At 42.6% G+C, this 25643-nt stretch overlaps 1 protein-coding gene across 4 annotated transcripts in view; it reads right to left on the reverse strand.

The window, feature by feature from the left end:
- Positions 1–353: 353 nt before the first annotated feature.
- Positions 354–25643, reverse strand: part of LOC133498383 (gastrula zinc finger protein XlCGF7.1-like) — a 31865-nt gene continuing 6575 nt past the window's right edge. For 2 of the 4 annotated variants that reach the window (XR_009794295.1, XR_009794294.1), the window contains 2 exons: positions 6111–8186; positions 5529–5697 (listed from right to left, as the gene is read on the reverse strand). Coding sequence is in view for 2 of the 4 variants with exons in the window: in XM_061815121.1 (XP_061671105.1) it covers positions 877–1765; positions 5468–5487 (909 nt within the window). In the remaining 2 variants the exon portion in view is untranslated. Of the gene's footprint in view, positions 1766–5467; positions 5698–6110; positions 8187–25643 lie in introns of those variants that run through there. The other 2 variants (XM_061815121.1, XM_061815120.1) reach the window with 2 other exon arrangements.

Consider the following 25643-nt stretch of genomic DNA (forward strand, 5'->3'; position numbering starts at 1 on the left):
ATAAGTCTCTGCATGTGACCCTCCAGGACACCCAATAGATGCATTCAGGTAACTGCTACAGTAGTTTGAAGTACTGCCCATTACATTGATTCATAAGATATTGTAGGATAACTCTGTTGTTAAATTGTTCTTGCTCGTTATTCACTGGATGGTTATTTCTCCCCGGGAACAGTATTTCAATGTTGCTGTGTAAAATATAATAAGCATAAGTGCAATTGTCCAAATAATAAAGGACACCATTAAGGTTGTTGTTTTTTTTTTTATTTGTAGTGAAAACGCTTGAGACTAATCAGAAAGAATGTACGTTTTGTAAATTATAACTCCTATATCTACTATATATATTGAAAAAAGACAATTTTCAATTGCTCAATACAAGTGAGTTTATTTTACTGAAGAAAAGACAAACCCGATTAAATACTTTCTTTAGTGTGCCCAGTCCTGTGTTCACACAACCCTGAACTTGCACTGCAAGTTACATTGCAAACTGAGCAAAAAGATGTTTTTCCACTGTGTCTTCTTTTGTGTCTTGTCAAATTTGCTCTTTGAGAGAACATCTGGCCACAGACTGAGCAGGTGAAAGGTTTCTCACCAGTGTGCGTTCTCATGTGTTGAACCAATATCGAACGTTCCCGAAAACCTATTTTACAGACTGAGCAGATGAAAGGGTTTTCGCCAGTGTGTATTCTTGTGTGTGTCATAAAATTTGTCTTTTGAGAGAATACTTTACTGCACACTGAGCAGGCAAAAGGTTTTTCACCTGTGTGTGTTCGTGTGTGCCTGATCAAACTCACCTTTAGAGTGAATGTTTGATCACAAATTGAGCAGCTGTAGGGTCTCTCAGAGTGCATTCTCATGTGTTTGTTTAAAACCGTATCACTACTTAGACTTGTATTGCAGACTGAGCAGGTAATTTTTTTTTCCATCAGTGTGTTTTTTCGTGTGCCTGACAAAATGTCCCTTTTGGGAGAACTGTCTGCCACAAACTGAGCAGGCAAACGGTTTCTCCCCAGTGTGTGTTCTTGAATGAGTGACTAAACTTCCCTTTTGAGAAAATCTTTTACCACAAACTGAACATAAATATGGTTTCTCCCCAGTGTGTGTTCTCATGTGTTGGACCAATAATGAACTAACACTAAAACTTGTGTTGCAGACTGAACAAGAATATGGCTTCTCTCCTGTGTGTATTCTTATGTGTGTTATGAAGTTTGACTTGAGAGAGAATCTTTTACCACAAAACGAGCAACCGAATGGTTTCTCTCCAGTGTGGACCCTCATGTGTCGTTTCAGGGTTGATGTGTCATGAAACGTTTTGTCACACTGAGAGCATTTCAAGCCTGTGTATTCTGTGTGACGTCTCATGTGTCTTTTCAGATTACTACTGTCATAAAATGTTTTGTCACATTCTGAGCATTTGCTGCTAGTGTGATGTCTCTTATCACCTTCAGAGTGTTCTTCATCAGTGTGTGACATTGGCTTGTCACTATCTGAGAGTGGAGCTAAAAGGCAGGCTGCTTGAGATCCTCCACAGCGGCCCCTGGCACCTTCTTCTTCACTCTTCACAGACACAACAGTAACTGGCAACTTGGAGACATCACCCTGCTCCAGACCTTGAAGCTTATCTGCCTCCCGACTAATTCTGAGTTCCTCTTCTTCCTCTTTCATGTTTTGGGCTCCTGGCTCCTCTTCATCTTTAATGTCGGGGCCTTCTGACGTCTCCTCCTCCACCCTGGACCTCCACTCCTGGTTCTCAGGATAAATATCTTCACTATGTATGGGACACAATAATACAAAGACAGCTGTTGACATCAACAATACACTCGTCCAAAACCAGAGGTTGAGCACAAAAAAACGTCAGAGCATACTTTGGTGAGGAGAGACAATTTGCATTGTCTCACCTGCATGAACCGATCAACATGATGGTGGTGAAATGAAATACAAGCATTGCTTTTAGTGACTTGGATGCCCTTGGCATACCCTTTTTTTCTCTAGAGTCCCGCAAACAGACCAGAGAAAATGTCTTTTAAATTTGACACACCATAGAACAGTCTTGATAACAACCTGAACAATGAATGAATGGATTAAATAAAACAAAAAACAAAGTACTGTCGGTCTGTGAAATCAGGCTTCAAAATGGTCAAGAATTTAGACATTCTTGCAGCTGAATGCTGTGAAAACCCTGGCTCCCCGGAACTTTCTGCTATTAATTAAGTGCGCGCTCACGGCTCCTGAGCAGCTAAAGGAGAATTCCAAGTGACCTGCTTTGCACACGCTCTCATGGTCTGCAAGGAAGCATATCCTCTGAGCCGGCAGAATGTCAAAAAACCTTGCCACAGAGACTTTCTCCCTCCTTGAAGTTCAGTGGGACAGGAGACTGCTCAATGTTATGCCATAAGAAGACACAGCCACGTGACACGCACTGGTCCCCGCGGGATGAAATTTTCCCTCCAGGAGGCAGATCCTGCCTGGTTCGCCGATCGCTTGCAACACGACGATATATACTGGGGGAGGGCCTCATGGAAGAAAGTACTGTATAGGCCTGAGCCCTGTGATGTTATGGAGGTAGTCTTAAATCTAAATCTAAAAAAAATCCTGAATAAAAATGCTTAAAGGGACACTATGTAGGAAGTACTCCAATCTAGGGTTAAAGTTGTGTACTGCATCTAAAAGAAGTGTGCACTCTAGCGCCTCAGTTTTTCATGACATGTACTGGAGCAACATAGTGTAGTAACAACTGTAGCCGTCATACAGTATATCCAAAAACTTTAAAATGTCATCCAATACATCATGGGGTGTTCACTGTGGGGAAGAGTTTGTGGTTTCGTAAATAATAAAAAACTGCATTGCATCATTAGTGTGTGTGTGTAGGGCAAAAAAAAAAAAAAAGTTAGCATGCAGCAGACAGCTAAAACGTAGCTACAATTGACCCCTCCGTAGAAATTACGTCATCTGCGTCGCTGACCAATCAGAGGCCAGAGATCTGCATAAACCACACCCCTTGTTGGCGTCCGCCGTTACCTCAGACAAAGTCGCATGGCTGGTCCAGTACAGCTTTTGTTAGCGTTTGATCACGTATTTGGGTTCCTTAACAATAGATATGGTTAAGAGGTGTAGTCACGGACTTTGTAATACTGACGACAGGTATCCTGATAGGCTAGTTGGTACCCTTTCCAAAACCGAAGACCCAGTACGAAAAATGTCTTCGATGGATCAAACTTTGTGGAAGACCGCATCATCAACTGAATCCATCTAAAATGAATCGGAACAGATATGTTTGCACGAAGGTAAGCCCTATATTTGATTTTCAATACATGTCTCATATAAATGAATTAGCAGTTCTTCGCTTGCATAAAGTAGCTACGTGTGAATGATTGACACACTTGATCTGTGTTGAGTGATATTTTGCGATGATCTGACTGCACAAATGTGTCCCTTTGTTCGCGGCTAATGAGCTAAGCTAAACCGGTCTAGCAGTCCTAAAAGCCTTCGACGTGCACCGAGACAACAAGACTGAAGGAAGGATGTTTGAGGACACTAAAGTAGTGATTGTCGTACTCGGTCGGGACTTACGTAGGTTCGGCACTAATTCAAGAATAATTATTGAGGGGAGCGCCTGACGTTACATAAAGAAAACGAGAGAAACAACTCGTAAATCAAGCCTCGCCTTCTTTTCCTTCATACGGCGGTTCACAAACGGCTATAGAGATACATATACAGATTCTGCACACAAGTGTGATATGTAACACGAAAATAGGAAACTGTCAATGACGAATTCGTCTTTGGGTTATAATATATTATGTGGTTTCTCGGTCTTCCTCTGACTCTGGAAAGATCTCGAGCTAATATCAATGGTTTCTCCATCGATATGCATGTAAATACCATTGAAATACCGCTCGCTGAAATACTTGAAGCCCTGCTGTCTGCTTTTCAACGATATTTCACTGTTAGCTAAGAATGCGAGTGAGAAATCAGCCGGTAAATCGGACAGTTTCGCTCTATTCTTTTCTTGCTGCGCCACCCTTTTTGCTAATTGTTTGTCTGACGTAGGCGCACGTGGCGTTACGTCACTTCAGGAGGCGTGGTTAAGTGCCCTGTATGGAGGGGTCAATTTCATTATGAACACAAAAATGTTGCCAAAGTGCTAATCTCACTGTACAACATGCTACGATCTTCAGAAAAATGAACTCATTTCTTATCTTATTCATTTACATTTTGATGTAACATAAGGCATCGTTGTCAGTTGATCCAACACCTGCAAGGGCACGGAGAGGAAACTGTGATTAGTTTGTTGAGCATTTATTGATGGAATCCCCAGTGAAACTTAAAGTACATAGTAGTTATCTCCCAGTGCACTTGCAAAGATCAACAGTATAATTGTTAATTCGTATGCCGGGAAGACGATTCACAGAAGTAGGAAAATTTGTCGGATCACCGGCTAATGAAGAACAATGGACCTTTCCGACCTGTCAATCACTCGTACAATAATAGCCAATCAGATAGCCGCATTGTCTTAACCCCTGACTTGACACGCCCCTGTCGCCGTATTGTCCCACATCCAATGCTGCTTTTCAGTAGTGTGCGCTTGGAAAAGTTAATGTTACAAAGAAAACGGTCCTCAGATGCGCTTGGGGAACATGCAGTTCTAATGAAAGATATCCTGCTCGGTTACAAGGGGCCTTGTTGATTCATTTTCCACAGCGTAAAACACAGTTGATGAAGTGTCTCCGATGGATTAAGGTTCGCGGACGACCGCACGTACAACTAAATGCGGACAATATCAACAAACACAAGGCTGTATGTTCGAAGGTAAGTGAGGGAGAAGTAGCTTCTCTGAGTTTGATTTCATTATTATCAGTGCTTTATACATTGCAGGAGAACAACTTACACTTTGTTAGTGTTTCACTGACCTGCTGAATGAAGTGTGTAATGTTTTATGCCGACGAGACGAGTTCGTGATACGTAAATGCGCGAGGTCATGCACGAGAAATGTCCATTTGCCTATTTGTTTCACATCAGACCTTTAAAACAGAGCAACTGGGTTCCATTACGAAGTCAAACTTTTTCAATCTGGTGACTCCGGTACTGACTAAGTCAATCACCATTGTTTGAATGCACTTGTAGAAAATCGAACCTAACTCACTTATAAAGACGACAATGATATTACTCGTGATCTTTCCAAGTAAAAAGTACTCACCCTGCTTTACATGTGCAGTACGGTTCCACTATTTTATCCTGTTTGATTTCAATATGAAGTTTGTGAGGCATCAAACTTTTTTGCATCAATCGTCAATGTTTCGCTTTAACTCTGACATTGTGTCCTGCTCTGTCCAAAATCTTAATTCCGTGTACATGTCTTTGCGTGAAATAGTTGAGACCTCTTTGTAGAACCCTCTTGGACAAGTCTGGCGCATTTGGTAAAAATCATACCGCAATGTTACCGGGAATACGCGATAGAGAATCCACTTCAAACCTGTTCTGTTCAGTCGCCATTTTGGAAGATTGTGGGAGATGGCAACTGTTGCTAAGGGGGGGGGGGGGGGGGGGGGGGGAGGAGCAGAAGATCGCCAGTCGGAAAGGTCCATTGTTGTCTGTCTCTGGGTTAACCTCTGTCTCTCTTGTGATTGGCTGGCAACCAGTTCAGGGTGTAGCCCGCCTCCTGCCCGATGACAGCTGTGACTGACTTCAGCACTCCCGCGGACCCTCGTAAGGATAAGTGGATCAGAAAGTAGATGGATATTTAACACAGTAAATAACACTGACTGCTAGCATTTGCTGTCCTTTTTACACTAATTTGAACAAAGGTTGAACATAATTCCTTGACTTATGATTTCAAAATGACTTTGGAAATTTGTGTACTGTATAATTAATAGTGAGGGTGCGATTAAACCATTAATATGGTTTCACAGGCCAAAACGCCCGCCCCCCCCATTAGGGACACCTAAAACATTTTTTTTATAACCAAGGTCTACAGTGTAGACAATGTTCGACTTTAATTTGAATCGCCTTGAAAATAAACAAGAATGATGCTTCACTTCGTCAAATAGTTGTCCCTGCTCGCTCCAACGCGTTTGTTTCCGACAAAATGTACACTGCTGACACACAAGTGAACAAACCTGCTCTCTGTAACCCAGCATGAGGTTTTAAAACAGCTTCCAGTCGTTGCTGCTGTCGCTCGTCGTCGTCGTCTTCTGTTCGTAAAGGTTTGTCCTCGTGCTCCACTTGTGTTCTTTCACACATATTTCACGCTATTTCAACACCTCAAGCAGATATTTGACCTCAGTTGTTGCTACCTTCGCCGCTAGCCTAGCAAGGCTAACTCGCTTGCAGAGAGGCCTCAACCTGCACTGAAACGAGTTGAACCGCAAAGAAAGACATTTTGTCGCACAGAGTGTGATACGTAAAAGAATAATCACAAACAGCGACGGGATGAGGACAATTATTTGAATTTGACGTAACCTTCTTCGTTGGTTTATTTTTTTTTATTTCCGGAAAATGAACAAGTAAATCATACAGCATTCCTGCCTCCCTCAGGTGAGGAGGTGACATTAGGTCCGTCCATTCTTTTCTGAGCAGTTTATCTTCACAAGGGTAGCGGGAGTGCTGGAACCTATCCGCGCTATCTCGGACATTTGGGATATGGGAGGAAACCGGAGTGCCCGGAGAAAACCCACGCAGGCACGGGGAGAACATGCAAACTCCACACAGGGCCGGGATTGAACCCAAGTCATTTAAACTGTGAGGCCAACGCACTAACCAGGACAGAGTACCACATAAAAAAAAAAAAAAAAAAAAACTGTGCCGCCCACGACATAGTACCACATTTAAAAAAAAAAAAAATTGCACCCAATGTGACCTTTTTTTTTTCTTTTTAGGATCTATGCTACTCCAACTATTACATTCTTGTACTACAGTATATATTTCAACCACATCATTTTTTTCTTCTTCTGAAAATTGCAACCTTTATTCCTACTACGATAGGAGAATAAGTGTGTTGTGTACATAAAATATACCAGGACAGTGTCCACTGCCTGCTTTAACGTTTTCACTTCCTTTCTAAGGACATTTAAATTTTGACAAATACACAGACGGGTATACTGTGGACAGATTGCCTGCTAATCACAGGTCTTTAATAATCCAAAACACTGTGTGACAGTGTTGTTTTCTTTGAACTGCCCGTTCCGCAAGTACACTTGTGTAGCAGTGTGCTAAACAGTCGGCCACTCTGCTGTCCAACTTCAAAGTCTTCAAATGTATTTGTAAGTGCAGTGGCTTTATTTACTGTTGCTGGTCTTTGCCAGCACACCTGTGTTTGTCAACTTGATACTTGTAAGAGAATCTTTTCTCGCACACGCTGCAACTGAATACTTTCTCACCAGTGTGCGTTCTCATGTGAGTCGTTAAATGGGACTTTTGCGCTAAATGGATGCCACACACTGAGCAGGTAAAAGGCTTCTCGCCGGTGTGTATCCTTGTGTGTCGAACGAATGCTGAGCGATCGTAAAAGCCTTTCTTGCAGACGCCACAGGAATATGGTTTCTCTCCAGTGTGAGTTCTTTTGTGTGTTTTCAAACTTTCCCCTAGAGTGAAACTTTTACCACACGTTGAGCAAGTAAAAGGTTTCTCACTGGTGTGGGTTCTTTTGTGTCGAATAAATGCTGACTGATGAGAAAAACATTTGCCGCACACTGAGCAGGAATAAGGTTTTTCTCCTGTGTGTATCCTATTGTGTATAATCATATGTCCTTTTATCAAGAATCTCTTTCCACAGACCATGCAGAGAAACGGTTTCTCTCCAGCGTGAGTCCTCATGTGTCTTTTCAAATAATAGGTGTTTCCAAAGGTTTTCCCACACCGAGAACATTTGGAGCTTTTCTTGTCCACGTGACACGTCGTATCAGCTTCATTATCAGTGTCCGGAGAATATGCTGTGTCGTCACTATCTACTTGTGATCCTCCACAGTGCTCGCTGTCACACTCTGTCACGTGTTGACTTAAACCGCTGCTCTGAGGCGTCATCCTTTTAGCATCACGTTGATCTTTGTCATCATCATCATCACCACTCTTCACAATTACGCGATTAAACGGCAGCTTTGTGATATCAGCCTCTTCCTCTTCCTCCTTTACGTGGGCGGAGTCTGGCTCCTGCTGTTTGACCCTTGAACGCCTCTTTGGCTGATCTTCACTGACATCTGTGACAGGACAAAGAATACATTTAAGTAAAGTCAAGCGTGGCTCAACCAAGTCGGTCTTCTCATGGTGCCAAATAAGAGTTTGCAGATCTTGCAGGGGGATAAATTGAAAAAGGAGCCATTAAAAGAAAATGCCATTCTTCTCAGCATACAGAAGAAACTCCTCCTTCGTAGTAATCCATTGCTACTCAACGGGGATAATAACGGTGGCTTTAAAGTGCAAACACAAAAACAAGAACCGAAACACAAAAACCAAAAGCCAAAACCGGAAAGGGAGGGTTCTTATTCAGACGTTCTTGGCAACGCTACAGCTCAGGAAGTATATCGTTTGCCAGGAGCGAGTTTTCTTTTCCCAAGATGATCGGGGGAAAACCGCGCCTCCAAGCCATTTGATTGGTCCCTGCAACGCCCTCTTCTCTTGGCTGCTTCTGCCTATTTGGCACCGAGTGCACTACACGCGACACCATCGGTCACCGAGGGAAATGCATCCCCGACGGATGCTGAACACCTGCCGACATTGTGAAACAAGGGGAAGAGGTACAAGTTCTGGTGGTATTTCGCGCCATTAGGACTCAGTCATTATTCACAGCAACATCATGCCGCGGTGTTTACAGAAAGTGGGAACACCAATGGGCTGATACATTCATGATATGAAAGACAACAAAGAGTGCATTATTAGGTTTTGGGCTGAGTGAGTGATTCTAGCCCATTATCCAGCAATATTTCTTCTTAAAGTAATTGCAGTAGCAGCAGTGTACTTTTCATGACAGAAACCCATCAAAGTGCATTTTGGGGTTTACATTGATTATAATCATTCTAAACGCAATGATGCACTTTGATGTGTTGCTGTCATGAAAGGTGCTATTCTACTGCTGCTACTACTAATATTAATCATCATAAAATTTGCCAGAAAATATATATATTTTCTCTACTGTTACTCAAGCTACTATTACTATAAAATAAGCCAAAAAATATATATATATTTTTTTTTCTGGCGAATTTTATTATTGGTATAAGTATTAGTAGTAGTAGTAATAGTAGTAGCAGCAGTGGTAGTAGAGCACCTTGCATGACAGCAAACATAACTCAAAGTGCAGCAGCATTAATGCGTTTAGGGCTGTGATAATCATATTATCCATTGTTTTGGAATAGCGCGGATAATCAATATGATTTTCTTTCAACCACCGAAGGAGGCGCACTCGAGGTAAAAGCGAGGGACTTTGCAGGGACCAATCAAATGGCTTGGGGGCGCGGTTTTCCCCTGATCATTTTAGGAAAAGAAAACTCGCTTCCCCCGACTCACCATACAGCATTGCTGTACAGGAAGAAACGCGAAGCAAGCGTTACCGGCTTCAGACCTCGGGGAATCTGAGTCGGCACAAGCGATACATAGGCGGTAGGCACTCTGGATCTGTGAACCGTGAATGGCGTGGAACAGACAAATTAGTCTGTGTGTCTTGTTTTGCCACTTGGAGTTTTTATTTACTGCACATCAAAAATATTTATATATATATATATATAAACACACAACATATCACCAAAACATAATACCGTACAATATACATTTAATTCAGATAGATGAAAATACAGAAATTTTTCACTCACAATCATTCAAAAATATTTTTTAGCAAAATGAAAATACAATAAAGTGCCAAATAATAACCCTTATGGAGATGTCTGTGGGTGTGTATGTGTTCAAAGTTAATACTCAATACAAAGTGTCTTACAAAAATCTGGTGTAAAAACTGTGCCAAACAAATATGAGCGTTCATCTGAGATGTTACGCTGTGAAGACCCCTAACGGGACAAGCCGAAAGAAACATTTCCTAAATCTAAACAGAGTAAATTTGTATCATTTGTCATTAGCTCCAACACATTGTATGAAAGTAACAACACTATGCTCTCATTCGCAAATGCATGCCAATGTGCTCGAACATACACATCCGCACACCATGTGCTTTCTCTGCTGTACGCAATCAGCCATGTGATTTGATTGAATGAAAAAAAAGACTGAAAAATAGACGGGAGTTTGGGAGCTGCAAGCATGATCAAAGGATGATCACCAATTTTAACGTGCAAGTTTTATAAATTGTATTATCAATGAAACACATCTAGTACATCTATAAATAAATGCTATTCTGTTTTCAAAATTTACTCAATATGATCGTTCATTATTTAGGTGAATACCTTTACCCCCAAAAATTACAAATTCAACTAAGTATACCACTAGAAGTGAAACTACATTGAATTCAGATTTGCTTCATGACATGCAAGCGTATTTCCATAGCGTGTGTATCCATTCAAAAATTTTTCGTTTTTGTAAATGATTGAAACACGAGTTTGACAACAATTGTTAACGTCATGTTTCATTATCAGTAAAGAGATGTCTCCAACCATCTAGAGCTAAGCTAACAATAAGCAGTCAGTTAAGTAATGGTCGGGGGAAAGTCATTGTGTGCGGAGCCACTGACTTGGTGGGAGAATCAAAGTGAGAAAGTATAACAGTAGGAAGGGCAAGAGGAGAAGTCTTCAAAGACAATGGACAGCTAAGGAAAACGTCTCTTGGGTGGGGAAGCTGCCGATGCTCCAGCAGCTCACCAACGGAACCGTTCCTGTAGGGTCATTATCTCATGACATAGTCGGTCTGCCTCTCCTTCCTCTCAGCCAATTGCACGTTGACTTAATCTTCCAGGACCTCTGAAGTGAAGCGGATCCAAGCCAGGTCTGGCAGTCCATCCATGATATGGCAGAACTCCCAGTGCACAGGGGCTGGTAGGTTGTATAAGAAGTGCCTTCTTAAGTCACAAGACATTTTCTGATGGAAACCTCAACTCTGAATGATCTACTTTCTATCAGAACAGGGAGCTAAAACACAAACAAACTAACTGCCACATGCCGCATCACCATAGCCGCTTACATCTGGATGCCAATCACCGTACTTAATGGGGCATAGTCGTCAGATTTGACTATTGGCAAATGCTCTGCTGGCCTGCTGACTAAGGAGCTCAGGTGACCATAATGGGGAGGCGTGGCTAGAGAAAGCATTGCCCTACATCAAAATAGAGCCACTGTCAGCCCTATTCCAGGGCCAACCCCTTGAAATATCTGCAGCAAATGGCACTGCAGTTCCCTTTGACGGAGTTCAATGGACAAAACCGCGGCTTCGCCTTTGTCATGTACACCAACCGGGAGGCGACCCAAAATGTTGTCAAGAAGCTGAATAATCATGGGTTTTGAGGTGGAAAGTTCATCGGTGTTTAGCCCTCTCTGAATAAATGCAGCCTCTTCCTTGGCTCCATTCCCAAAAACAAGAGCAAGGAGGAGATCATGGCAGAGGTCAAATAGGTAACAGAGGGCTTCCTGGATGTCACCATGCTTCCAAGCCACACAAGGCTTTGCTTTTTTGCATTACGAGACCCACAAGGCAGCAGCAACTGCTTGTAAGGCGTTGATGGCAAGTGATGACCAAGAGTTGGCTAAACACAGTACAGTATCATCAGTGGGTTAATCCCTCTGACTGGCATGAACAGTGCAGGAAGGCACGGCCTATTTTGTTGGCCTTGGTGAAACTCAAGGACAAGACAGGATATGATTGTATCCAGATGAATGGACAGATGAAAATATGGCGTACTGCCACCAAACTGGGAGGGTCCCATGGCATGGATTGACTGTGAGGTCTTTGTAGGAAAGATTCCAAGAGAAATGTATGAAAATGAGCTTATCCCTCTCTTTGAGACAGTTGGAACCATCTATGAGATGAGGCTGATGATGGAGTTTAGTGGAATAAACTGTGGCTATGCCTTTGTCATGTACACCAACTGGGAGGCAGCCCAAAAAGCTATCAAGAAGCTGCATAACTATGGAGGTTTGCCAAGGAAAATTCAACGGTGTTTGCCACTCTCTGGATAAATACAGCCTCTTCCTTGGCTGCATTTCCAAAGACAAAAGGATGGAGAAGACACCATGGGAGGACCTGACCAGGGAAGTGTGAGCGGTGTTGCTCCCCTCCAGGCAGAGGACACCAGAATCTGTCAACGGAGCACTTCCATGACAAACTATGGACAGCCACCTGAAGTACCTACCCAGGGAAAGTGGTATCCAACCTCAACCAGCAAGAAACAGACACTAATGCACCAGCTAGAATCATCACCAACAGTGCCAGAGGTGCCCTTTCTGGCCGGCCAATGTTGGTGAACAGGTTGTAAAATTCACTGATGTAGCTGCTTTGTTTCCACGCAGAAAGTTTAAAATTTATGGTGGTCAGATTTTTGACCAAGGGACACTAAAAGGGTTTAGTGAGTCAGAGGTTATCCGTACTGTTAAAATAACGAAACCTGGTACATCTAGGGAGTTGTTGACTTGTAAATATGACTTTATCATGATTGAATTGAAAAGGTTTCACTGCTCCCACATTAGAGACAAAACCAGCTCTGAGCTCTTTCAGGATCTTAGTACGACCAGACCACAAGACAAAGAGGGTCTGGAGCAATTCTTTTACAGAATCATGGGTCGAAAACAGAGGGTTATTTTGGAGTCACAGCAACTAGGTGCAGATTTTTGTTATGACAAAACACTTGTCCAAGGTACCTTCCTCCACACACTTTACTAAAGGGTTAAATGAGGAAAACAACCATGCCATGTGTGATTTGAAACTTTTCCTCTCAGACATCCAGGTTAATGATGACCTTCTCCTAGAACAGATCAGCAAGTCAACTAGTGAGAAGAATGACTGGTTGAAATGCTTCAGTACAGTGAGTAAAACATGATCAGTGTATGTAAATGTAGCTCAGAATGACAAAACTGAACAGACTGGCCAGACTAAACAGACCAACATTGACTTGGAATTACAAGCTAAATGAACCGCTATTCTTGAACTGACTGCACAAGTTACCTAAATGGCCCAACACTTGGCCCGTGTTGTCAAACCCCAAGAACCTGTGACAAATGTGAATCTCCCCTCCTTCTGACCCTTAAATCGACCACAGACGCCAACTGAAAACAGAGGCAGATGTCAGGACTGTGTGCAGAAAAACATTAAAAATTGTGCTCACTGTTTCATTTGTGGGCAAGCTGGACATAGAGCTGTTGGATGTTTGCAAAGGAAAGTAACGGGAAACGAGATGAGGTTACAGGAGAGAGGCTGCCTGTGACCTCCACCAGTAACAAGCTTCCAGTACAGGTTAACTCTGTCAAAGCTGCACACCTTATAAATCCAACTGCACCATCTCAACCAACATTCAGAAAACATGGAGCACAACTAATTGGCAAGCGATGGATGGTCACATGTGCAATAAATTGTGGGGCGGGGGGTATCTGTTGATTATAAACTTTTGACTAGAGACGGTTTCTGAACCCTCTACACATGCTGTCCCCGGACATCTTGTTTGTATAACCAGGTGCGCTCTGTAGGCTGGGAATTACGATATATGTGGCATGTTGATGGATACGACAAACTAAAGCCATTTGGGTTGGCCCTTTCCAGATGCATTGATGGATTTTCACAAAGAGTTTTGTGGTTTATGTGTGGACCAATAAATAATAACCCAGCAGTGATCGCCCCCGAGTTCCTGTCATTTGTGGGAATCTTGGCGTTATTCCCATAAGTATGAAAATGGATTGTGGTAAGGAGCACGGAACCACGGCTGCAATTCAGTGTACTTTACGCCACCGTCGCAATGATTACTTTTCTGGAGCATCCAGTCACATGTATGGGTCAATGAGAACCAATCAGCGGATTGAGTTGTGGTGGTCTAAATTCAGAAAGGGAAGATAAGTGTGCTTCCTGAAGTAATTGATTGAATAAGTTCAATAAGTTAGTTAAGTCTTCACTCAATTGTTTACCGCAGCCGCCCTAATAGCTTTTTAAAATCTATAGCTGTCAGCTCTGAATGGAGCTTTTTGCAGACCTTTGAGAGGCTGGACACTTCGATGGGAGTGAAGAGAATTAGCGTCTTTTGAGATATTGTTTTCATGATGTTATTCAGAAGGATTAGAATGAGTGCGTGAGGCTGTGGAACAGTCACAGGATTCACCCTTCCAGAATGGCTTCCTGTCCAGGAGCCATCCCCAATGAACTTCACGACCTACCTCACAGGTAATACATTTATGGTAGGTTGAACATTGTATTTGCTTTCAATTAGAACTGACTGACTAATTAATTATTAATTATTCTGTTTAACACCATAGGTTTGGGTCCAGAGACTGTGGGTTTAAAATCAAACAGGCTGAACTTGATGTCTTTCCTTCCTTCCCATGGAATGAAACAATTTTAGTGTGTACGCACATGTATTTGTATGTGCATTTGCAGAATTCTTCACCCCACTGGACAATTTCAGCTACCCCCAAAGATTTTCAATTGTATTGAGGTCAGGATTTTTCGCTGGCCATTTTGTATTTTTTTTCCCCCTTTCCAAACATTTCTGTGTGCTTTTTTGTCTTTGTGGAGGACTGATGATCTTCAGCCCTCCATCCATTAATTTTCTTAGCTGCTTATCCTGACAAGGGTCACAGGCCATGCTGGAGCCTATCCCAGCTGTCAACGGGCTGGAGGTGGGGTACACCCTGAACTGGTCGCCAGCCAATCGCAGGGCACATGGAGACAGACAACACTCACAATCACAATCACACCAGGGGGCAATTTAGAGTTCCAATTAATGTTGTATGTTTTTGGGATGTGGTAGGAAACTGGAGCGTCCAGAGGAAACCCACGCTGGTACAGGGAGAACATGCAAACTCCACACAGGGAGGGCCGGGATTGAACCTGGGTCCTCAGAACTATGTGGCCAACGTTTTCCAGCTGACCCACCATGCCGCCGCGTGATGATCTTCAAATCAAACCAATTTTTCTTGCACATTTCACTGCAAAATCTCTTGATTTTCTCATGCTACATGATAGCTATGATACAGTCCAAGGCCTCCAGTACCACATGCAGAACAGAACACGTCTGCAGGTCTGATACATAATTCGTTTCTCATTTTCAGGTGCTGAACTAAAGTAAGGTAGAGTGATCAGTTTCAGTGAGTCATCAGGTTCGTATATTTGAAAGGTCGCACTCCGATGGAGGCATTTGATGAGATGAAAGATGTTTATGGGAGGATGCCCCATCATATGACGTTGTCAAAAACTGGCATCGTCAGTTCAAGTGTGGACGTACATCTGTGGAAACAGCCACAATTCCTGGGCGCCCACAGTCTGCCATTGATGATGACACGATCCAGCATGTGGAGGCCGCCATCTTGGACGATTGTCGTATAATGGTACGCCAACTAGCCCATGAGGTTAAGATCAGTGTGGGGTCTGTGGAAAAATCCTCCATCACCATTTAAACATGGCTAAGGTTTCAGCTAGATGGATTCCACGGTTACTTACTCCTTTCCAGAAACAAGAACGAGTTGAGTGCACCCGAGCTCTTTTGACCTTGTGCCGAGATAACCAGGAGGACTTTTTTGACAGACTAATAACACAGGATGAAACATGGGTGCATCACTATGACCCGGAGATAAAAGCTCAATCCAAGCAATGGAAGCATTTAGACTCACCACCTCCAAAGAAGGCACGGGTCCAACCATCAGCTGGCAAAGTCATGCTGACAGTATTCTGGGATCAGCTCAGAGTAGTGATGATGGATTTCTTGGTGAAGGGTACCACAATTACTGGAACACACTATGCATCACTTCTGAACAAATTGCGAAAATCTATCAAAAAGGAGAGGTGTGGAATGCTGACCAGAAGGGTACGACTCCTGCAGGACAATGCTTCAGTTCACAACTCGCATATTGCCCAGACAGAAGCTCGGTCCTGCGGCTATGAAATCCTTCCTCACCCTCCTTACTCTCCCGACTTGGTACCGTCTGACTTCCACCTCTTTCCATCCATGAAGTCATTTTTAAAAGGAAAGCGATTCAAAAACAATGAAAGCCTCATTTCTGAAATTCAAGGCATGGCTTCAGGCACAACCTCCTGAGTTCTACAGAAGAGGTCTCCAAAACTGCATAAAGCAATGGGAGAAGTGTCTCTCCCTTGCAGGAGCCTATGTAGAAAAAGACTAATATTTGTGCCAAGATTCAATTCTCTCGGCTCATTGGAAGTAGTTCAGGGGAAATCTTGAATGAACGCCCCTCGTATGTTTGTTGGAACACTGGTCTCTGCCGGAATAAAGGCTCCAAAACTGTCACCTGTGGCTTCATCTTAAACTATGTATTGAATAAAAACATAAACCAGGAGAGCAGTACATTTAACAATTTAGTTGCAACGTCAGTGAAATTTTAATAATAAATAGAACAGTAAATATTTTGGGGTCATCCCGACATGAATGGCCAACTCTTTTCCTCTCCAAAATAATAATAATAATTAAAAAAAAGTTTACATAATTTTTTACAGCGTTATTGAGTAGCATGTGGCCACTAACATGAAAGGCACGCTACTTTTTCTTTCGGCTTGTCCCGTTAGGGGTCGCCACAGCGTGTCATCTATTTCCATCTCAGCCTCTCTCGTGCCTCGTGTCTCCTTTCTACCCCCACTGTCCTCATGTCCTCCCTCACAACATCCATCAACCTTTTTCTTTGGTCTTCCTCTCGCTCTTCTGCCTGACAGCTCCATCCTCAGCACCCTTCTACCAGCATACTCACTCTCTCGCCTTTGAACATGTCCAAACCATCGAAGCCTGCTCTCTCTAACTTTGTCTCAAAAACATCCAACTTTAGCCATTCCTCTAATGAGCTCATTTCTAATCCTGTTAACACCAAGCGAGAACCTCAGCATCTTCATTTCTGCTACCTCATGTTCTGCTTCCTTTTGTTTCTTCAGAGCCACCGTCTCTAATCCGTACATCATGCCCGGCCTCCCCACTGTTTTATAAACTTTGCCCTCCATCCTAGCAAAGACTCTTCTGTCACATAGGACACCAGACACCTTCTGCAAACTGTTCCACCCCGCTTGGACCAGTTTCTTCACCTCTTTACCAGTCTCCATTGCTCTGTATTGTTGACCAAGTATCTGAAGTCGTCCACTTTTGCGATCTCTTCTCCCTGGAGCTTCGCTCTTCCTCCTCTGCCCCTCTCATTCACGCACATATATTCTGTTTTACTTCGGCTAATCTTTATTGCTCTCCTTTCCAGTGTGTTCCTCCATCTTTCTAACTGGAGTTTGAGATTTATCAAGGTGCAGATGGACTCCGTGAACAAGGTGAAGAACCAGCGAATCTGGGTTTATGTCATGCTCTTGTATTCCAGCCCGGGCTGGGCGTGGCCAACTAATCAGAAGGCGCACACCTGCACCTCATGACCAATGATTAGACCTATATATATCTGTCCTCCTGCAACTGTTAGCAGCACTTCATATGACTTGCGTAAAGGGGCACAAGTTGTTGCTTTGAATTTTGTTTTTGCACTCTGAAAAAATGCTGCTGTGTTCAGGCAACAAATAAAGTTTTGCACGTCATTACTCAACTGTAACGTTATTGTGTTGACTCAAATTTAAAACCAATGTCCTCATGTGGACATAATTTTTCTCAGAAACTGCACCACGTAAAAAGATAATTCTTTGTTTTTAAATCATCAGGTCTCAATTAGCCTAAATAAACAGAAAATAAAAATGCATGCCTTACAAGGGTTCGGGTCTTAGGAGGCTAAAGATGTCTGTCTCAGTCTGTGCAGTGTCAATAAATCATGATTATGGCAGGTGACTTACATTTGATGAGCGCGACCGCGCGCCTTCGCACTCGCAAATCTGCACAGTCGACCACTAAAAATCATGTGCGTAAAATTTGTTACAAGTAGGAAAAAACAGATATTGAAAGACATCGCTTATTTTGTGTAGTCTTGACATTAATTTACGTGTTTATTTCATAAACTTTAACAAAAAAAAGCCTGCTCCTAAATGATCAGTATTCACCCGGAAACAGGAAGTGCAAGTCAACCATTCTGATCATCTTCTGAAGTTAGGCCCACTGATCTGTTAAAAAAAAAAAAAAAAAAAAAAAAAAAGACTGAATTGGCCACCAAAACTGAAGTCGCCATCTGCCATCTTGATACTCCCAAAACAACCATGCCAACTTGTGCAGCCAGTTTTGTGGCTGTGAGAAAACAATCCACAGGCAAGTTAAAAAGATTTACTTTGACACTGTTAAAGTTTGTTTGTAAAGGTTTTTTTTTTTTTTTTTTTCTGATGAGCTTAATTCACTTGAACAAAGTTTTGTTTACGGTTGTTGTTCACTTTTCACTCTCAGCGTCACCTTTATAGGCTGCCGGTTTTTCGAGACAAAGTGATGTAAATATTTTCCCAAACTTCAGTGGATAAGCAAGAAAACATTTGTGTAATTTTTTGATGAATTTCAGAAAGGTCTGCACATTGAATTTGATTTTCAAATCCAAGGAAACATGTTTAAATTTTCTGTCTGAAATAGGACGTCGCAGAGACAACAACTGAACAATGCGTTCGGCATATATTTTCCCTTGTGCCCTGATTTCCAAAAATATATCTGATTGACTTAAAATTTAATGTTTTTATGACAAAAATACTTAGTTTTTGGCCATGTTATGATGATAGTGCTTCACGGCGTATTTTGGGAAACGTTAACATCTCACGGAAATCGGGCCCTAGGTAATAGGAAAGGTTTCTTGGTAGTCATGGGGTTATGAGTCTTTCCTTTGCACTTAGCCTTTTTCCGCTTACCAAGTTGAATTAAAAATCCTTCATGTTTCCAGAACTGAAAAAATGTCAAGCTCACACAACCAGTTTTAATTCTACATACCAACCTGTAAACCATGTCCTCCACAAGTTTTGGAGTACCAAGATGGCGGCTAACTGGCTTCAACCCATCAACATACTAATCAATGTGAATGCGCTATCCAGTCTTGTTTATTTTATTTTTTTTAGATCAGTGGTTAGGACAAAAGCACATGTACGGGTCTCTGCGAGCGCATTTACGTTGAAAATCATCAGCATCATGAGCTTGGCCAAAGAAAATTCAGTTACACTGAAAACATTTCTGGGATATAACACGTAATGTTTCAGTATCTAAGTATAAGTATGACATTGTATTTACTTTGACTTGAGCTCAGTTCTAACGTTAGACTAGTCTGGCCATATATCTAAATGCGAAAGGTCATTTTCCCCATGGTATGCGTTATCATGAAGTTGAAAACTTTTCCCCTCTACATGCTTTAGGAAGATATAGATCTTCTACTGCTAGCTTTCATTAATAGATTGACAATAGTTTCTGCTTGCGGGTATAACCGTTCATGTTCATTCCTTGACAGGCCAGTTTGTCAGATCAAGAATTTTTATTGATGAAAAATTTTAAATACCCTTTAATATCATGTTCTACTAATAGTTGCAACAGTGTAATTTAAGTGTGTTTGAGCATGTGGTTGCCATTAAGGAGTGGAGAGTCATCCAGAAACTCGATTGCTGGAGGTGGATCCAAGCCAGATGGAGGAAGTGTTTTAAGCCCCGTTGCAAACATCATAACGTCAACCAAAGAAACAGACGTTTGACCATCTGGAAAAGAAAAATGTTCAGATTCAGCAATGATGATATCACCTATCGTAAGTAGTTATGAAAATAAACCTCCACAATCAAGATGATAGTCTGCCCAGAAGGCTAAAGTTTGACTCTCTCTAAGTCATCGGTTACTTCCTGGAGGACTGAGGTTACACTTCTCTCAAGTTCTAAACCACTAAGTTGCTTCTTGGAGTGGCATAGGACAGGCACCAGCAAACTTGCATATTCTTGGAGTGCAGTCAGAAAATGAAGGGTTCAAAGATCTTTAAATCTACAAAGATCAAAAAAGCCTTTTCACTGCTGTGTAATGGAAATCATGTCACAAAGCAAACTGAATAAAACAATGCTTCCCCGGTGGAACAGCTGGATAAATGGTCTGCCTCACAGTTCTGAGGACCAGGATTCAAATCCCAGCCCTGCCTGTGTGGGGTTTGCACATTCTCCCCGTGCTTGCGTGGGTTTTCTCCGGGGACTCCGGTTTCCTCCCACATCCCAAAAACATCCAACATTAATTGGACACTCTAAATTGCCCCTAGGTGTGATTGTGAGTGCAATTGTTTGTTTCGATGTGCCCTGCAATTGGCTGGTAACCAGTTCGGGGTGTACCCCGCCTCCAACCCGTTGAGAGCTGGGATAGGGTCCAGCACTCCCACGACCCTTGTGAAGACAAGCGGCTAAGAAACTCTATGGGTGAAAACACATACATATATATATATATATAAAATTAAATGGAACCTAGGCATACCATTTGCATTGTAGACCAAGAACTCATGTCCATCTGGTCCATCAAAAATGGGCCAGTCTTCCAGTTGCTTCATTAGAAGAGTTAAAAACTGTCGTATTGGAACACCCGTGTCAACTCCCTCCTCAGCAACATTAGTCAATCTGACCATCATGTCACAGGTTTCAGAGCATGTTGTAGGCTTGAAACCTGTGACTGCTCCATCCCAAAAATCAGCCCTTGAGTCATTGAACCTGCTGACTTTTGTGTGGTCAATAAGTAATGACAGGTTTGCCACAATTTCCTGAGTGTCATGGTCAACTCCTTGCTGCAAAGAAGATTGTGAATGGTGTACATTCCAGACAGTTCAGAATTTACTACCTTGATAAAAAGTAATGTAAATTCCAAAAATATTATGGAGTTAAACCAAACAACAGGAATGTGGTCATGTTACTCTGCTGGATGTTGGAAATTCTCCACATTGACTGCAAGGAGCTCATCCACATCAGATGAAAACAGGGCTGTGTATCTGGTATTGAAATATTAGAATCAAAACATTCAAATATGTTAAATATTTTCCCCCATCAAGTAACTAACATTAAAAAAGGCCATTTTTTTTCCATTTTATTTACCCATAGCAAGAAATATTGACTGGATTTGCTTCAGGCAGATCAACATCTTCAGGATCAGATATTACTATCTGAAAACCAAATTAAAATGTATGGCAAATAATAACGTATTGAAATGTATGAAATATCAGTGGCTAAAATTAGACATTAGCTGGGCAGGCACAATTGTTGTTGAAGGTCACTGTATACCTATGAAACATTCAAATGGTCACATTATTCCGTCCATTGTTCCAGTATTAATACAGTGAAGAAAATAAGTATTTGAACACCCTGCTATTTTGCAAGTTCTCCCACTCTGAAATCATGGAGGGGTCTGAAATTTTCATCGTAGGTGCATGTCCACCATGAGAGAGAATCCAGAAAATCCAGAAATCACAATGTATGATTTTTTTAACGATTTATTTGTGTGATACAGCTGCAAATAAGTATTTGAACACACGTCTATCAGCTAGAATTCTTATCCTCAAAGATCTGTTAGTCCGCCTTTAAAAGTCCACCTCCAAGTATTATCCAGAATTAGATGCACCTGTGTGAGGTCATTAGCTGCAGAAAGACACATGTCCACCCAATACAATTAGTAAGACTCAAACTTGTAACATGGCCAAGACCAAAGAGCTGTCTAAAGACATCAGAGACAAAAATTGTACAACTCCACACGGCTGGAAAGGGCTACGGAGAACTTGCCAAGCAGCTTGGTGAAAAAAGGTCCACTGATGGAGCAATCATTAAAAATGGAAGAAGCCAAACATGACTGTCAATCTCAATTGGAATGGAGCCCCATACAAGATATCACCTCGTGGGGCCTCAATGACCCTGAGAAAGGTGAGGAATCAGCCCAGGGCTACACGACAGGACTTGGTCAATGACATGAAAAGAGCTGGGATCACAGTTTCCAAGGTGACTATTGTTAATACACAAAGACGCCATGGTTTGAAATCATGCATGGCACGGAAGGTTCCCCTGCTTATACCAGCACATGTCAAGGCCAGTCTTAAGTTTTCCAATGACCATTTGGATGATACAGAGGAGTCATGGGAGAAAGTTTTGTGGTCAGATGAGACCAAAATGGAACTTTTTGATCATAATTCCACTCACCGTGTTTGGAGGAAGATGAATGATGAGTTGCATCCCAAGAACAACATCCCGACTGTGAAACATGGGGGTGGTAGCATCATGCTTTGGGGGTGTTTTTTTGTGCACATGGGACAGGACGAATGCACTATATTAAAGACAGGATGTCCGTGACCATGTACTGTGAGATTTTGGGGAACAACCTCTTTCCCTCAGTCAGAGCATTGAAGATGGGTCGTGGCTGGGTCTTTCAACATGACACTGACCCGAAGCACACAGGCACGAAAACCAAGGAATGGTCCATAAGAAGCATATCAAGGTTCTGGCATGGGCGAGCCAGTCTCCAGACCTAAACCCAATGGAAAATCTTTGGAGGGAGCTGAAACTCTGTTTCTGAGGGACAGTCCAGAAACCCGTCTGTTCTAGAGAATAGAGATGAAAGTGGACTTTCGTGAAAATTCCTGAAAACACAAATGTGAGCACTAGGGGGAGCATGCCCCCCACCCCCGTGAATTTAAAAAAAAAAATCCTTTTTCCCCACATTATACATATCATAGTATAGATATAAAATATACACGAAAATATATCCTAGAATTTCTCCACTGTACAGTAAAACATGTTAAAGAAGTTGATCTGTAGTAATTACTATTAACAAACCAGTGCAATCTGTAGGCCGGTCCCAAGCCCAGATAAATGCAGAGGGTTGCGTCAGGAAGGGCATCCGGGGTAAAAACTGTGCCAAACAAATATGAGCGTTCATCTAAAGAATCCCATACCGGATCGGTCGTGGCCCGGGTTAACAACGCCCGCCCCCGGCACTGCTAACCTGCAGGGCGTCGGTGGAAATTCAGCTACTGTGAGTCAAAGACAAAGAAGAGGAGGAAACTGGATCCATCGTAAGAAGAAAAAGAGGAATGCAGAGAGCCTACAACTGAGTGTAGGGACTTTGAATGTTGGGACTATGACAGGAAAAGCTCAGGAGTTGGTTGACATGATGATTAGGAGAAAGGTTGATATTCTGTGCATCCAAGAGAGCAGGTGGAAAGGTAGTAAGGCTAGAAGTTTAGGAGCAGGGTTGAAATTATTCTACCACGGAGTAGATGGGAAGAGAAATGGAGTAGGGGTTATTTTAAAGGTTAGAGCTGGCTAAGAATGTCTTGGAGGTGAAAAGAGTATCAGATCGAGTGATGAGACTAAAATTTGAAATTGAGGGTGTTATGTATAATGTGGTTAGCGGCTGTGCCCCACAGGTAGGATGTGACCTAGAGTTGAAAGAAATTCTGGAAGGAACTAGATGAAGTAGTTCTGAGCATCCCAGACAGCGAGAGAGTTGTGATTGGTGCAGATTGTAATGGACATATTGGTAAAGGAAACAGGGGCGATGAAGAAGTGATGGGTAAGTACGGCATCCAGGAAAGGAACTTTGAAGGGCAGATGGTGGTGGACTTTGCAAAAAGGATGGAGATGGCTGTAGTGAACACTTATTTCCAGAAGAGGGAGGAACACATAGTGACCTACAAGAGCGGAGGTAGAAGCACGCAGGTGGATTATATTTTGTGCAGACGATGTAATCTGAAGGAGGTTACTGACTGTAAAGTAGTGGTAGGGGAGAGTATAGCTCAACAGCATAGGATGGTAGTGTGTAGGAAGATTAAGAAGACAAAGGTAGAGCAGAGAACCATGTGGTGGAAGCTGAGAAAGGAAGAATGTTGTGCGGCCTTTCGGAAACAGGTAAGACAGGCTCTCGATGGACAGCAGAAGCTCCCAGAAGACTGAACAACGGCAGCCAAGGTAATCAGAGAGACAGGCAGGAGAGTACTTGGTGTGTCTTTTGGTAGGAAAGGGGAGAAGGAGACTTGGTGGTGGAACCCCAAAATACAAGGAGTCATACAAGGAAAGAGATTAGCGAAGAAGAAGTGGGATACTGAGAGGACTGAGGAGAGGCGAAAGGAGTACATCGAGATGCGACGTAGGGCAAAGGTAGAGGTGGCAAAGGCTAAACAAGAGGCATATGAAGACATGTACACCAGGTTGGACACGAAAGAAGGAGAAAAGGATCTCTACAGGTTGGCCAGACAGAGGGATAGAGATGGGAAGGATGTGCAGCAGGTAAGGGTGATTAAGGATAGAGATGGAAATGTGTTGACTGGTGCCGGTAGTGTACTAAATAGATGGAAAGAATACTTTGAGAAGTTGATGAATGAAGAAAATGAGAGAGAAGGAAGAGTTGAAGAGGCAAGAGTGAAGGACCAGGAAGTGGAAATTATTACTAAGGGGGAAGTCAGAAAGGCACTACAAAGGATGAAAAATGGAAAGGCAGTTGGTCCTGATGATATACAGGTAGAGGTATGGAAGCAATTTGGAGAGATGGCTGTGGAGTTTTTGACCAACTTATTCAACAGAATACTAGCGGGCGAAAAGATGCCTGAAGAATGGAGGAAAAGTGTTCTAGTTCCCATTTTTAAGAACAAAGGGGATGTTCAGAGCTGTGGGAACCATAGAGGAATAAAGTTGATGAGCCACACAATGAAGTTATGGGAAAGAGTAGTGGAGGCTAGACTCAGGACAGAAGTAATTATCTGCGAGCAACAGTATGGTTTCATGCCTAGAAAGAGTACCACAGATCCATTATTTGCCTTGAGGATGCTAGTGGAAAAGTACGGAGAAGGTCATAAGGAGCTACATTGTGTCTTTGTGGATCTAGAGAAAGCCTATGACAGAGTACCAAGAGAGGAACTGTGGTACTGCATGCGTAAGTCTGGTGTGGCAGAGAAGTATGTTAAAATAGTACAGGACATGTATGATGGCAGCAGAACAATGGTGAGGTGTGCCTTAGGTGTGACAGAGGAATTTAAGGTGGAGGTGGGACTGCATCAGGGATCAGCTCTGAGCCCCTTCCTGTTTGCAGTGGTAATGGATAGGCTGACAGATGAGGTTAGACTGGAACCCCCTTGGACCATGATGTTCGCAGATGATATTGTGATATGCAGTGAAAGCAGGGAGCATACAGAGGAACAATTAGAAAGATTGAGACATGCACTGGAAAGGAGAGGAATGAAGATTAGCCGAAGTAAAACAGAATACATGTTCATCATGGCCGGCCTCACCACTGTTTTGTAAACTTTGTCCTTTGTCCTAGCAGAGACTCTTCTGTCACATAACACACCAGACACCTTCCGCCAGCTGTTCCAACCTGCTTGGACCCGTTTCTTCACTTCCTTAACACACTCACCATTGCTCTGGATTGTTGACCCTAAATATTTGAAGTCGTCCACCCTCGCTATCTCTTCTCCCTGTAGCCTCACTCTCGCCCTCTATTCTGTTGAATAAGTTAGTCAAAAACTCCACAGCCATCTCTCCAAATTACTTCCATACCTCCACTGGTATGTCATCAGGACCAACTGCCTTTCCATTTTTCATCCTTTGTAGTGCCTTTCTGACTTCCCCTTTACAAATCATTGCCACTTCCTGGTCCTTCACACTTGCCTCTTCAACTCTTCCTTCTCTCTCATTTTCTTCATTCATCAACTCCT

This window comes from Syngnathoides biaculeatus, chromosome 3 (assembly GCF_019802595.1).
Source record: "Syngnathoides biaculeatus isolate LvHL_M chromosome 3, ASM1980259v1, whole genome shotgun sequence".
Lineage (NCBI taxonomy): Eukaryota > Metazoa > Chordata > Actinopteri > Syngnathiformes > Syngnathidae > Syngnathoides > Syngnathoides biaculeatus.